Source organism: Alligator sinensis, unplaced genomic scaffold (genome assembly GCF_000455745.1).
Source record: "Alligator sinensis unplaced genomic scaffold, ASM45574v1 scaffold569_1, whole genome shotgun sequence".
In the NCBI taxonomy this organism is placed as follows: Eukaryota; Metazoa; Chordata; order Crocodylia; family Alligatoridae; genus Alligator; species Alligator sinensis.
In genome coordinates, this window is record NW_005841914.1 from 2,200,518 (window position 1) to 2,214,693 (window position 14,176).

Here is a 14,176-nt window from a genome sequence, read left to right on the forward strand (position 1 = left end):
TCAGCTTTCAATTTTCCTCTCCGGATCCAGACAAATGTGTTGAAAAGCAGATCATTACTGTTTATTCAGTGCCGCACATGTGCCTAACAGTTTATAAAACACAGCTGCAGTTTACTATGCCAAATGACATGATGTATACATCTAGAAAACCTTCCAGTCTGGGTTTTCCTGTCTGCTTTGGAAGTCACTATTTCCCCCATAGCACTTGACATGCACTGGAGAGCAGGCAAAACACTGCAGGGAACAGGCCCAGGGTTTATCACTGAGGTTGAATTCAAGGTGAAGTTGGTGGAAACAGAACTTGTTTCCCTGTGAAACAGCAACACTTCACATTTTCTGACCTACAGACCCAGTACAGAGCCCTGCTGTGCACTGGGGTCTAAGGAAGTGGACAGGAGGCATCTTCTGTTTAAATGACTGGTTCACATAGCAGACAATTGATAACTAAAAGGTGGGTTGATTGTGTCTACTACCTTTTAGGACTAGCACCAGCAAGACAACGTAATGCATTTTACTTGCTTAAATGTGCTTGGCTGACCCTTTGCAATGCCCTCAAATAGTAAGAATAACGGCTTTGAATACAAACTCCCAGCAGAAGCCAGTTCCTGCCCAATAGGTTCAGATGAGAGACACTTAGGAGAGGTCAAGAGTACTTTGCTTTATTGTATTGATCTTTGGCTACTTTTGAGCTTTGATTTTCCATGATTTAGTACACACGGGGCAAAATAATTAGTTTCCACCTATGGGGCAAGGTACAGATGAAAACTAGTGATTTGCTGACTTCAGCGTAAACAAGATACCTGCTTGGTTAAAACTGGCCAGCTCAAGTCCATGCTAGTTAGGGCCGTGAGAAGCTTTGGGTGCTGATTTGATTCAGAGGCAATTCGACTCAATTCGGTGGCTGAATCTCCGAATCCAAATTGAATCAGGAGACCAGTTAAAAGGTCTGAATTGATTCGAAATTCTCCGAATCGATTTGGAAAAGATTCGGAAACCTTCGGCAATTCGGGCAGTCCCCGGTGGCTGCAGCAGGGAGCTGGAGCTGGACTCCGAGCTGGTAAGTAGGGGGCAGGGGAGGGGGACCGTGGGGACTCATCCCCTGCCTGCTCCCTCAGCCCCCTAACCGCTCTCCTAGTTCCCCCATGGCTGCCCAGTCCACCCCAGCTCTGGCCCTTTAAAAAACCACAAAAAACCCAAACCCTGCACTCATCAGCTTCTGCAGCAGCTGCGGGAGTTTGGGGGGCTTGTGCAGAGGCCCCCATGCAGCACCAGGCAGTGGGGGGCAGCGAGGATCACCCCCCACCCAGCAGGAGCCGGTGAGCCTGGGTTTTTTTTTCAAAGAGCCAGGACCTGGGAGAGTGGGCGAGGGATGGGGTCGATTTGGAGATTCAGCCGATTGAATTTGGGAGAGTGATTCAAATCACTGAATCAAATCACTGTCCCCTGACTCGGCCAAATCCGAATCCAAAGCGAATACTAGCTGCTTCGTGCAGGCCCAATACTAGCACTTTCCCCCTAGCCCAACTCACACATTATGTTGCTTGGCATTGCATTGCCCTAAATTAAGTTCCAGGGTTTTCCCTGTGCCACAGCATAGAAACAACCGTTTCTCCTGCTCTGTTCCACGCAGAGCAAGGAGTTGCAGAAATCTATGAACTAAATCCCACAAACGTAAGAAAATTCCTTGACTACCGCTGTATCACCAAATCATAGGAAAATAGATGGATTCCACTTCTTCAAGTAGGATCATCCCTGGCTGAATCATCATAGCCCAGTGGTTGTCTAACCTACACTTGGAAGCTTCCAGTGATGGAGGTTCCACAAACTCTCCAAGTAATCTTTTCCAGTGCTTAACCTAATCTCATTGGTAGAAAGTTCTTTCTTCCTAGTTTCTAACATAAATTTCCCTTGTTGTAATTTCATCCTATTACTTCTCATCCTGTTGGAGATGGAAATGGAGTTGGTTACCATGCTTTTTGTATCTGAAGACTACCAAATCTCCCTTGCTTTCCTCTTCTCCCAAAATAACTCATTCCCTTTTTTTCCAAACGATTGTCCTATTATGCTTCCTAGAGCTCTAATATAATTTTTGTTGCTTTTCTCTAGATTAAGTACTTGTCCACCGTGTCCTTCTGTAAGCACAGTGCCCCAAGCTGGATGGAGTAATCCAGGTGCAGCCCCCTGCCCCATGCTGAATGGAGTACAAAATAATTTACCTATGACTTGCCTGCATCTGCTGGTTTTGCATCCCAGAATGCTAGTGGCATACTGTCGTGATCCATTTTAACTCCTGGGGTCTTTTCTGTAACTTAGCCAGTCACTCTCCATTTTCTTTTTGGGCATTTGATTAGTCCTTCATTGCACTTGCCCTTATTGAACTTCATGTTCCCGGCCGCTTGTCTTATTCCTCCTTATTCTAATCCTAGCCTTGTGAGTCTCTGCTATCCACCCAATATCATCTCAAATTATTATACTATCACTTGCAAGTACTTAATCTTAACTGTAATCCTTGCTCTGTCATTACAACACCCGTTCTGAGAACACGTCTGCTACATCAGACACTAATGCAAAAGATAGCTGAGAATGACACTTTTCAGGGCAGGCATGCATTTCACCCCAAATCCCTAGGCTTCCCCTGGGATACAAGGCCTATTTTAGAACAGGGACTTGAACCCCATGTCTCTCAACTTCCAAGAAATTGCCTTTGGGGGATTTAGGACAAGTAATTTTTACACCCATGTTGAAACTGTTCCATGTTGGGCCAGACTCCAGCCTCCTAGCAAGGACACCTGGCTGGTACATCTTAGTTGTTTTCAAGTCCTCACTCCAGCCCAAAGCCTTACATTTCCTCCTCTCATTCTCAGGCATCTAATCCATGTGATGTAGTGTTTAGGGGGCATGGACACTGGCCTCCAGCTCTGAAAGTACCATGCAACTGCAAGTCTCTGATCCCTTTAGGGATTTTAAAAAATAAATAAATAAAATTTATTTATATATATATATATATATATATATATATATATAAATAAAATTATGAGTAGTTATTTTAAAAATAGATTCCAGCCTGGGACTTGTTTATCCTAGCGGGGGAAAGAAAAAAAGATCATGGCTACACCAGTAAAACCACTCTCTCACCACTCATTCCAGAATAAGAGCTCTTATTTAAAATGCTTTAGCTTATGGTGCTTTCAAAGCAATGAGGAAAGAAAGGGAAAATTTAGCCTAAAATGTGTAAGAGCATCCTCAGGGAGAGTTTTAGCAGCAGAGATATGCCAGCTCTTTTCCCTGCTTAGACAAGCCCTTAAAAAGGATACAAGTCCCTCAGAAGAAATGCTCACATTCCTTCCATTCCTACATTATCCTTTTCATGGGCTGTAACTTGCTACATGGATTAAATCTTATTTGGGGTTTTAATTTCACGTTTGAAAATACAAAATCCAGAAGGAAGCATGAACAACAATAGTGTCAGAGATAACAAATGGAAAAGAAATCCCTGCTCTCTAGCAATTCCCTACCATCCCAAACTGTGCAACTTCCACTGGCTTATAGCAACTGTCAGGGGTACTCGTGGTTCAGAAGGGCTTCCCTTTTTTATTAGCAACTTGCCCAGGACAGATGGCAGAGCAAACTGGAAACTACTATAAGCCTGGAGCTTTTAATGCCTCTGTAGCAGCACAAGCCTGCCCCACAGTCTATTCCAGTCACAGGTAGGCTCTGACTAGTGATCAGGGGGACAGTGTTTCATATTGTAGGAACACAAGTTGAGACACTTTGCAGAGGCCTGGTTGTCAAAGGGGCACTTGGCTCTTTCAGATTAGGGACTTTGTGTGTCTGAGAAGCTGCCTACAGGCCCCCTTGGCTGCCCTGTTCCAAAGCAGTATGCAAAAAGAATGAGGAAGCTGCCAAGCGACTGGTTAGAATATGGAAAGGGCCAAAGAAGACAGCAAAGAAGAGGACTGCTGCTGAGGCCAAGGCATCATGGCATTGTACCCCTCACTCCATCCTAAATAATGAGGTGTGACTTAGCTTTCATTTCACTGCTTCCCCCATTCCAGTCTGAAATACTAGAACGAGGAACTTTAATTGGATCACTATTACTGGGCAATACTGCTGAAAAGGTGCTTAGAGGCTGCAAAGAAAGCCCTAAACCTTGGGAAATAGTCAAGAGACCCATCACCAGATCGCTGTAGAAGCAAGTGCAGGCAGCACACACCTGATGAGAAACCCAAGTAGATAAATGAGGGCATTTGAGGGCATGAAGAGCAGTAAATCACTCATCTGTATCTAAGCACCATGAAAGCTACCCCCCTCTACCCACCCCAAATCAGTGGTCAGAAGCTTAGAAGAATTGTTATTTTCTTTCAAGAGACTGGAAACCAAATCTCTTCTTATGCAAGATGTATTACCTAAAGCGGTGATGAAAGCTCTCTCAGAGATTCTAGTCATGTAGCTTTTAAAAGGGAATAGTAATTTTTACTATTACTCACCCCACCCCCACAACCATTGGCTAGAACATCAGTTCAAAGCTATTTTAAAAAACTGAGATGAGTCACGTTTCAGTTTAAAACTACAACTGCTGCGATTTACTCTACAAGACAACCGCAATTCAGAGACTGACATCAAGCAGTTTTAATACAAAATCCAATACTTTAATGAAATTAGAGCGCATGGGAGGATAGACCAGCTCAGATATACCACTAAAACGGATACTGCTGGGCTGTGTACAATTTTTCAAACACCTTCTGTTTTTAAACAAGCAAGCAGATTGACAAACTACCATTTTCTTCAGAGTGTCAAAGATCCTGAGTATAGAGTTATTCAAACCACATAAAATGTATATATATGAAACTTCTATTTACGAGCTGGTGGCCTGCACGCAGCATTGCACGGATAAAAAATATACTACTTTCAATACATGGAGCTAGATACTTTCACATTTATCAGAATTTCTACACAAGTTTTAAACTGAGCGTTCAAGTTTTGAGTTTTCAGTATATAGCCTTCACTGGTATGAAACAAATGCTTATTTACATTGTGAATAAAGTGTAAGGGCTAATAAGGCCATTTTCCCGTATTGTACTGCTCAACACTGCAAAATATATACACACGGAGAACCTAATATAGGCATCAATTCTACAAAAAAAATCACTTTCTATTTGTACAACATAATAGAGTCAGTACGAAGAGAGCTTTGTTAGCACCAAGCCACTCCAATGGTTCTCGGGAAACGTGAGCTTTCACGTCCAGTTAGGAGAGGCTGAGCAGCAGACAGCTCCACTGCCAAGTGAGGAAATTTTTGCTCTCCATTCTTTGAGTCTGACAGTATAGTAACATAGCATTGCACTACTGTATGTTAACACACCCCTTCCCAAAGAGCAAGCACAGAAGCATCCACTGCAACAGGACTCTTCAGTGTTACCAGATGCTCCAAGCAGCAAGAGCCACCAAGGCATTTACCACATCAAATCTTCCAGAACCACAGATCTGTTGATATCTTTCCTTTGGATTCATGCTAACAAGTAAGAGTTAGCAGCTATGAGTGAAGCTCACTGGAATTCAGTGATTTGTGAGCCAGGTTACCCTTAAGCTGCAAGAGCTAAATGTAGGGCAAGGGGGGGGGGTGGTGAGCTCTTTTTGCAGTGCAAAAGAAAGAGACCCCCTTACTGCTCATCTCCTGTGCCTGCTGTGGCCGGGGTGGTCCCGGTCATAGCGATGGCCTGTGCGCTCATAGGAGCGGGAACGCTCGTGCCGGTGATTGCGGTAGTAGTGGCTCTTCTTCTTGTACTTCCCCGAGTGATCGGAGCGCTCCCGTGATCGGCTCCTGGAACGCGATGAGCTCCTGCTACGGGACTTCCTTGGCTTGTGCGCCGAGTATTTGTAGTCCTTGGACTTTTTGTAACTCCTCATCTTGGAGCCTTTGTAACTAGCACCATGGTTGAACTGTCTTGGGGGAGAATCGCTGCGACTCCTGGAGCGGCTATGAGATTTGGAACCGCTGGATGTAGAGTAGCTTTCACTTTTTCTATAAGAAGAAAGCAAAAGCAGAAGGTTCTTAGCAACCCATGCCCATGTCAATACCCCGAGTGCTATTAACATCGCAGAGGTGGATGTACTGGACTAACCAGATCCAGCTAATGCTGCCAAGACCAAAACATACCCAAAAACCCCATCCAATCTTTTAGTTATAGCAGACATTGGGAATTATTTGTAAGATTAATTACGTAACATTTTCAGATGAAGTCTGAATTTAAATAGATGTTATCCTTTAACATCTCTTAAAATCCCCCTCTCCTGGGAGAGAAGCTATTATCTAGCAGAGCCAATATTCAGGTTGAAAGCTGCCTCACATAAGTCTTATAAGAATAGAACCGTCTCTAAATATATCTGAATAACCCCTTAATTATCCGACTCAGCAAAACGTCTACGTCTATGTAGATCAGCGGATCTTAACTTTGGTTTTGGCCACCCACTGACAATCAGAGTATATTTTACTGCTCACCCATTTCAAGGCTGTAGCACGAACCTGACTGAAGCATAAGATTTAAGTGAGTAGCATTTTGCCTACAAATTTAACTATGAAGCAGCATTTTATATCCCTATGCTTATAAAGCTGAGCAAATAGATATTGTCTATTCTCTCCGTCCTGCAGGAAGCTAACTGGCACTTCATGTACTGGACAGTGGGTAAAAAGCACAAGCCACTGAAAAACTGAAGACGCTATTTCCCCAAAATCTTTTTAGTAAGAATGCAAAGCCTCCCATTACATTTATCAAGCTGCCTGATCTTTATAGCAGAGCTTTAGTGGAAAATTAAGGGTCAACTTCATTCTGGTTCCAAATATAAGAAGTGTTTTTTTAATGTGTATTTCTGAAAGCTTGAGCTGAATGTCTGAAGTTGAGTTATCTTGTCCCTGGCCTGTAGATCACTAGCAAGAGGTTTTTCTAGCCACGTTCTAAAACTCGAATTCTACTTGTGCAGCTGCAGGGTTTGGTATCTTTGGCACAAGTACAAACAAAGGAATTCCCTTGACTTGGAAGACCAAACAGAATCCAGATCCTTGTGCTGCTGCTCTGCTGTGTCTACAGCAAGGGCAATCACAGAAGCACAAACATGTTTTTGTCATTTAAGCCAGTAGAAAGGACTAGGAGCACACACAAGGCAGGAGACTTGTTCAGAAACAACCTGTCATTCATAGACCTTCATTCCACTGACCACATGCATACTTGAACCTGACTGGCTACTCTACAGCCCTTCTGAACAGTTCAATTTGTTGCCAGCTTGAATTGTTGCCTCAGTCGAGCCCTTTGCCACTCTCCAAAGGCCCACTCTGGAATTGCCATTGGCTGCTAGTTTTCAACACAAGCATGGAGAAATACTTCTGTGCATACCTGCCCACTGCAGCACATACCTGTGCTTAGGGGATGCTGATCGCGAGGGTGACCTTGAGTAACTCTGCTCTCGACTGCCACTCCGGCTTCTGCTTTCTCCCCCTTTCTGAATACTGAGAAGGACAAAGGACAAGTGGTTTAGACTGAACCAAAAAACTCCCAAACCAAAACTAAACAGTCTCCACTGGATGCAGAGCCTTACCCATTCACAGGGCTGTTAGGATTTGTTCTTTTTGCTCCCTCCATTTTTCTTTTGGCATTCTTCATTGCCTGGACAGGAAGTGGTGAAGGTTTGTTCCCTTTGCCATCTTTTGGAGACTCTGGAAGCACAAAAATAAAGGAAGAAAGCTATATAATGGCTATGGATATGAATAAACTACCAGGCTTTAGAGAGCAAACAAATTATCGAATGGCAGGCACCTGCCTTCATGGCCTGAAATAATTCTTTCATACAAAGCCACTTTCCTTCCTTTACTTACAGGTATGAAATTGCTGCAGCATAAATTATTTGAGAACAGAACACGAAACCTTCTCCATCTGAAACTGGTTTGCCTGCTCGTCCCATTAAAATTAAGATTTTCACGTTGTATTTCTCACATGCTAAGTGTTAACAAGAGGACTGTTGCTGAATGGGATGAAGCCAAGTGTCCATCTAGCCCACTCCACAAAGAACAGCTCACATCATCATTTGGAAGGCAAACAGCCTAATGTGCCATTAACTGGAGTACCACAGGCAACTGGACACAGCCTCACTGAGACGATCTCTACTCGGTAACTGACAGGACATTATATCCATAAGAGTGTAAAAACGCCCTTGAGATAAAGGGCAAAGGAGCATATTTTACACATGTGAACACCACCAACCAGTTTTAGGAAGAGGAGAAAATCCTGATGTCGTATCCAAACTGGGGGTTCCGTCTGGTATCAGACCCTTCGCTTGGGCTTTTGCTTCTTCGAGGGCTAGCTTTTTCTTTTCTACTTTGCTTTCCAGATAAGGTAAGTCAACCTACAAATGCAAATGGAAGAGGTCAACTCTCCACTTAGTTGTATTTAAACTACCTATTTACCACATAGACCAAGAGCAAGAGATACAACTCTGGGGGTCTGCATCCCACTTCATTAGAATTTTACAAAAGGTTTCAATCGGATGATAACTTGCCTCAATTTATGACAAAATGTTGTCTATACTGATCTCATGTTGGCGTACGCATACAAACCTTTTTCTGAGTGTAGAGCTTCAGAATCTTTAAACAAATCTCTTGAATTTCCTCCTCTGTTGCTCCAAACAGTAGAAACCAGTGAGGACGATTGGGAAGTGGAATCTGTAAGATGTCACAGACTATTAGCTTTCTGACTTTTTGAAGAAACAAACTTAAGTTTTTACATTAAGCAACTGAAAAAACCTCACCTCCAGTGTCCTCGCTGCAAGGTATATGCAGGCACAGGCAATGCTTTCTGGCTGGAATCTGACAAAGACATCCGTTCGCAGGCTATCATTCATGTAATTCCTGAAAAACAAGTAAGGGGGAAAATTGCTATGCCCTGCATTCTACTCTCTTTAATTCTACAAGAACTACTTTGCTATGCATTCAATTACTATAGTTAAGGTCTATGCTCCTGTGAATCTAAAGAGAAGTTAAATTAGTCTACTAAAAGATCCCTCAAGTAGAAGGAACAAGGGGTTGGGAGTTAAGTTAATGACTGACTGGCTGTTGTGATAACTCTGTTATGAAAGAGAACCAATTTTAACTTCACTTTTCTTTCCTCTAGATCTACTGGCCTGCTCTCATGCAATGAACAAAAGTTTGTGTAGAGGCAACATACAATATAATCTGTAAAAGTACTCAGTTATAGCAATCTAGGCTCAATCCCATATGTGGAGAAACATGTAGACTCAGGGTGCCATTCAAAGCCACAGATTCCAAAGGAGTTCTTCTGGGAAAAGCAATCCAACGCGGCTCGTGCCCACATCCACAGTACGGTTCACGTGGCAACATGTCAATTCTCCATCAGCAAGACATCATCCAGAACAGAATCCATTTTGATGTAAAAAAGTAGCTGTAGAAGAAATCTGTGCTTTGGGGATCATCAATGCTGAAGAAGGCTCAGTTTCAGGCAGATCTCTTCTTCTTTGGCATATGAAAGTATCATTTCCAAACTGTCCCATTTCAACAAGGTTGCTTAAAATGAATATTCACAGTATGAGAAAACTGTAAGATATTGCACATATTCCACAGTCAGTACATTTTTTAAAAAGTGTAATTCTAAAACCGTAAATTCAGATGCAAGTACTTTGTACTTTAAATTAGTCAGGCAAATAAAATGCTCAATTGGGTTAAGCTTTTTAAAAAGAACATAACATTTCTTTCAGGCAGGATATCAGATGGTAATGTCTGAATTCAGCCCAGAACAAAGGTCTTTGTATACTTCTGCAACAAGCATTCAGAATGAAGTCCAAAACTGACCATGTGGGTACCCAGGATACAAGGATTCACTACCCCAAGGACACCCACCCCAGAGCCCAGAGAGTCCATGTAAATTGTGCTTACAGAAAACTGTATTTACAGAGAGCAAATAGGAGATGCTTGTGAATTCCACTGCAACAACTGAAAAAGGTATATACATAGGCATGAGGACCTTTCCTACATCTCAGTCCTAACAGAATGACTGTGACCGTGGAAAAGTAGGAGCAAAAACTATTAGTTTATCTTGCACCTTGACACTTGGCTTTTGAGGAAATATAATGCCACAACAAATCAATTTTGTTAAGAAGATGATGACACTTAGGCGGACAGTAGGAACCGCAGTATTCCAAAGAAGGACGATTCGTGTTTCTTTTCATAATTGCCAAACTAACAACACAGCATGTTCACAGGCTGCTACCTGTGCACTCGATCATCGGGCTCTGGGTCTGGGTGTACACAGGAATGAATTCTTGTTACAATAGTTTAGAAACAGCAATGCTGGAAAACTACCACATTTCAATAATCGTTTATACTGGATACCCAATTTTCAGATACTGGAGCAACCACCATGAGCACATTTATATATGTATAAAAACCCATGTCCCAAATACATCTTAAAGGCTGGAACACTGCTTTACTATGGTTACTTCTTCCCATCCCGAACAGGCAGAATATCAGCATCTAAAACCCCCAGTTTTTATATGAATTCTGCATGCATTAACACTACTTAATCCAGTAGTGGGAGAAACATCCCATGGCATTAACTACCCTTAATTCTGAATTGTAAACTTTTATCATAAGGATCAGATTAGATAATTTACACAAATTATGGCAAAGAAAAAAAGTCTATCACAGTTTTTAATCACTTAATGCATTCCCTCCCCCCATCCCGTAAGACTCAAGTCTCATCTTAAAATGGCTTTTTGCACTGTGAAGGTAGTACAGCAGTTTTAACACAGTCCTAGAAACTTAACATTAGCAGGTTTCAAAATGTTGACAATCAAGTTCTAAAAATTTACAAGAATCCAAAAGGCACAACAACAAAAAACGAACAATAAAAACAGTCAAAAGGATAAGCACAAGCAGCAGTTGGCCAGTTACTATACTATCGTATATATACCACCTGTCTAGAGTCAGCCTTCTCTTTGTAGAGCCTGCTTTGGTTTGACTGAAGACGGCAGCTATCCCTGCACCATAGCGCTTGGGCAGCAGAGGAGAAGTCTTAGTCACTTACCCTCAGAGGCTACCCTTTGATTAAAAGAGTACAGAAAAGAAAAGTCAAAATAGGTTCTCTACCAAACAGGGCACAGTACCAGACAGTTCAGTCAGCAGAAATATGATCGTTAGGTTCATTACCCCAATTTTAATTAACGGCATTGTTATACCAATTACCAATTTGTTAAAAATCGAGACCTGGAATTTTACATTAAATACCCATCCCCAAGTGAGTTGCTTTCACTCTAGTGAAAGCAGACAGGGCAAGCAGAAGACTGTTCGTGTCAAATGTAAAACAGTGAGCTTTTCCAGTCTTAGGAGCCGACATCTTGGATTATCCACGTGAATCAAAACACATCTTGTTTTAAGATGTGTGCTGAGAGTTCGATGCACTTGTTGCAATCAACAGACCGAGTATTGGGAACGAAGAACATCAGGAAAGGACTAGAACTGCATGTGTGATTTACCAAGAAATAACCACTGAACACATTCGCTTCAAAGGGAGGATGAATGATAGGAGAGAAGGGAAGATAGAGCAAGGGGTGAGGGTTTAAAACTACCTTACCATTTAAAGACAGTGCCTGAAACTGACAGGCCGATCAACAATTGGGTAGTAGGTTGAGGCACTCCAGGAAACACTGGAGTGGATTACTCATGGACACAGTAGCGGGCTAAAGCAAATGTTGCCCAGAGTGCCTCAAATGACATATTTCTGCCACTGCCCCTGCTGGTCTCTTAGAACAAGAAAAATCAACTTACCATGAAGTCTGGACCAGGTGTTGGTTACGTTCACATTCTAATACCTGAAGGTACATAACGATTATCTGGAAGATATGGGTTATCAAATTATTACCAGGAATCTTGAGAGCCAAGTATTTAACTCAGAGGGGCATCCATGAGGCATCTGCTATTCTGTCCTAGGTGCTAAGTATCCGTAAAGAGCGTGCGCGCAAATGCCCAGTATTTACCCATGCAGCTCCTGTCTTCCAGAAGAGGGGGAAAAAAAAAAAAACAGGCTGCAAAGGTTTGTGTGGAAGATCTTCCTAACAGGGCATCTTCCAAAGTCAGGCATCATTTCAGTCAACTAGAAGACTTGCTTTCAACTCAGTTTTCAAAATAGATGCGGTTTTCCTATAGAGCTCCACATTCTTTTATAGGTGACAGCAGGATCAAGTGGCAAACACCACACTTCAAATCCATTGGGAAGAAGCTTAGTCAACTTTTTCTTTTGTGCCCATGCAGCTTGCAAGGCAAACAAAAATTCTCTTTGATCTACACACAGAAAAAAGTCACAGGAGTCGGCAGTTGGAGGTATGCTCACAGTCCTGTGATCAGAGCCCCTCAAGTCTTGTGACAAAAATCAGACTGCAGTGGCAAGGCGAGAGACCTGAACGGAGCGTGACAAGTTCTGAAAGCACAGAAACTTCCTTACCCATGCCTACTGTGGGTAGTGTTAAGGACAAAAGCGGTGACATTAAAACAAGGAGCATTTCATCTCCATGTCTGACCTGTCGCACCAGTTAGGGCTTGGCAGCAGTATTTTGATGCTTCAAGATGGAAAATAGATATTTAGGGTGCAAAAGAAAGGGGGAGTTCTTTACATGACAAGTGACTGACTAAATGAGAAATGCAGGAGCAGCATGCGCAGGCTTCTAGAAAGAACGGATAGTCACCCCATTAGCAGAGACACATTTGTCATCCTAGAAAGCTAGGATTTATTTTATGAAGGATCAGTCATTTGAGAGCCTTAGACAGAGTTGCTTGTCTTTTAATACCAAGGTTACCTGTTCATACAACAACAAGTTGTTTTCATGCTAAGACTCAGGGAAGATCCAAGTACAGTTATGTCTAACCAGTACTTAACATCTGCATCCACCTCCAGTCTTCACTCACCAGTGAGATAAGACCCACTAGTAAGAACCTCTTGAATGAGAAACAAGATAGCAAGATCATAGTAAACTAACTTCACTAAGATCACTACGGTGGCATCATGCCGAGCAAACAGCTTTCATCCAGGTTTTGTCTTTTTGAAGTGGGCAGTGCAAGATAAACATATATTTTAATATATTAACCAAATGCACTACAAACCTTATGTGGGTGCTTTACATGGACGCAGAACCCCAATTCCTTTAAAACTCTTCTTTCCGCCTTTATGATTTGGTTCTTCAAATTAACATACTCTTGATCTAGTATTAGAGGTACAGGTTTCCTGAAAGAAATGTTAGATGCCATCAAGTAAGATGGATAGGCATTAATCTTATATTGGATACAAGTGCATATTGAACTCTTTCCTGCATTTTGAAGCACAAATATTTATTATGCTACAAGGAGGTATCCGGTTGAGATCCTTTCTAGATTTCCTGAACTCGTTTTACGTTTTTACCACCTCAGACAAGGTTTTCCCAACGTATTCCTACTTCCCCAGAAGCTGTCCCAGTAGGAACGGCAGCACTGACAGAGACACGCTGCATTCAGGCCATAACATTCAGCGTCTCCGTATCAAAACTGAAGAAAGCAACGAGCCCCGTACACTATATTCCCAACTCCGAGCTTACTTTTTTTCTCGTAGATGTCGAAGGCGATGAAACACATTAATCACATCCCTTATGCGCCTCGGCGCTTCTTCGATTTTAGATGCCAGGTGAACACAAGCCATTGACACGTGCTGGAATAGAAACAGGGCAACATATCGAGGTTTGGCTTCGACTCTACAACCGACCCGAACGTTTAGCGGAGAGAACAAAACGGCAGAAACAGAAGCATTCAAAAATCTGGCACGATCGCTGCTAGCAGTAACGCAGATATGTAAAACTGAGCTCGACTAAACAACGCCTACAGGTTTCCCTCGCTTTACGTGGGAAACCCGCACGTCCATTTCCTGGACGTGGGGCTGGGGAGGGACCCTGCGCCTGGCTGCTTAAACGCGCAGGAGCGGGCCGGGCTCCTTACCTCCATGGAATGCTTCACGAAGGACTTGGTGTAGAAGAAGCGCTGGAAGAGCACCTGTCCCGTAGCCATGGCCACCTGGGGAGCAAAAAGACACGACATTTGCACCCGCGTGTTACTGTCGCATCCGGCCAGCGCCGAACGCTGCTGGGAACGGGCGAG

General features: G+C 42.8%; 1 protein-coding gene across 3 annotated transcripts; it reads right to left on the minus strand.

Annotated features, from left to right (window-relative positions):
• Positions 1-4,627: 4,627 nt before the first annotated feature.
• CCNL2 (cyclin L2) lies at positions 4,628-14,158 on the minus strand. 3 transcript variants are annotated; one of them, XM_014517539.2, is made up of 10 exons: positions 14,018-14,157; positions 13,624-13,733; positions 13,157-13,277; positions 11,828-11,892; positions 8,797-8,896; positions 8,606-8,710; positions 8,253-8,394; positions 7,591-7,708; positions 7,409-7,501; positions 4,628-6,022 (listed from the first exon to the last, which is right to left on the minus strand). In XM_014517539.2, the coding sequence occupies exons 1-10, from the start codon at positions 14,114-14,116 to the stop codon at positions 5,668-5,670; spliced, it is 1,308 nt and encodes a 435-aa protein (XP_014373025.2). In that variant the 5' UTR covers positions 14,117-14,157; the 3' UTR covers positions 4,628-5,667. The 3 variants fall into 3 exon arrangements, with proteins under 3 accessions (XP_014373025.2, XP_025053908.1, XP_025053907.1); XM_025198122.1 differs by having other exon boundaries at positions 5,770-6,022; positions 7,389-7,501; positions 14,018-14,158; XM_025198123.1 differs by lacking the exons at positions 11,828-11,892; positions 13,157-13,277; positions 13,624-13,733; positions 14,018-14,157 and adding an exon at positions 9,213-11,074.
• Between the last annotated feature and the right edge of the window lie 18 nt (positions 14,159-14,176).

Excerpts from the sequence above, each read along its gene's own strand:
- CCNL2 (XM_014517539.2), bottom strand. The coding sequence starts at position 14,116 with ATGTCGTGTCTTTTTGCTCCCCAGGTGGCCATGGCTACGGGACAGGTG. Across the intron at positions 8,395-8,605 it reads AGCTCTACACTCAGAAAAAG|GTTGACTTACCTTATCTGGA; the intron begins GTTTGTATGCGT and ends TTGCATTTGTAG. Across the intron at positions 7,709-8,252 it reads TTCTCCTCTTCCTAAAACTG|AGTCTCCAAAAGATGGCAAA; the intron begins GTTGGTGGTGTT and ends TTGTGCTTCCAG.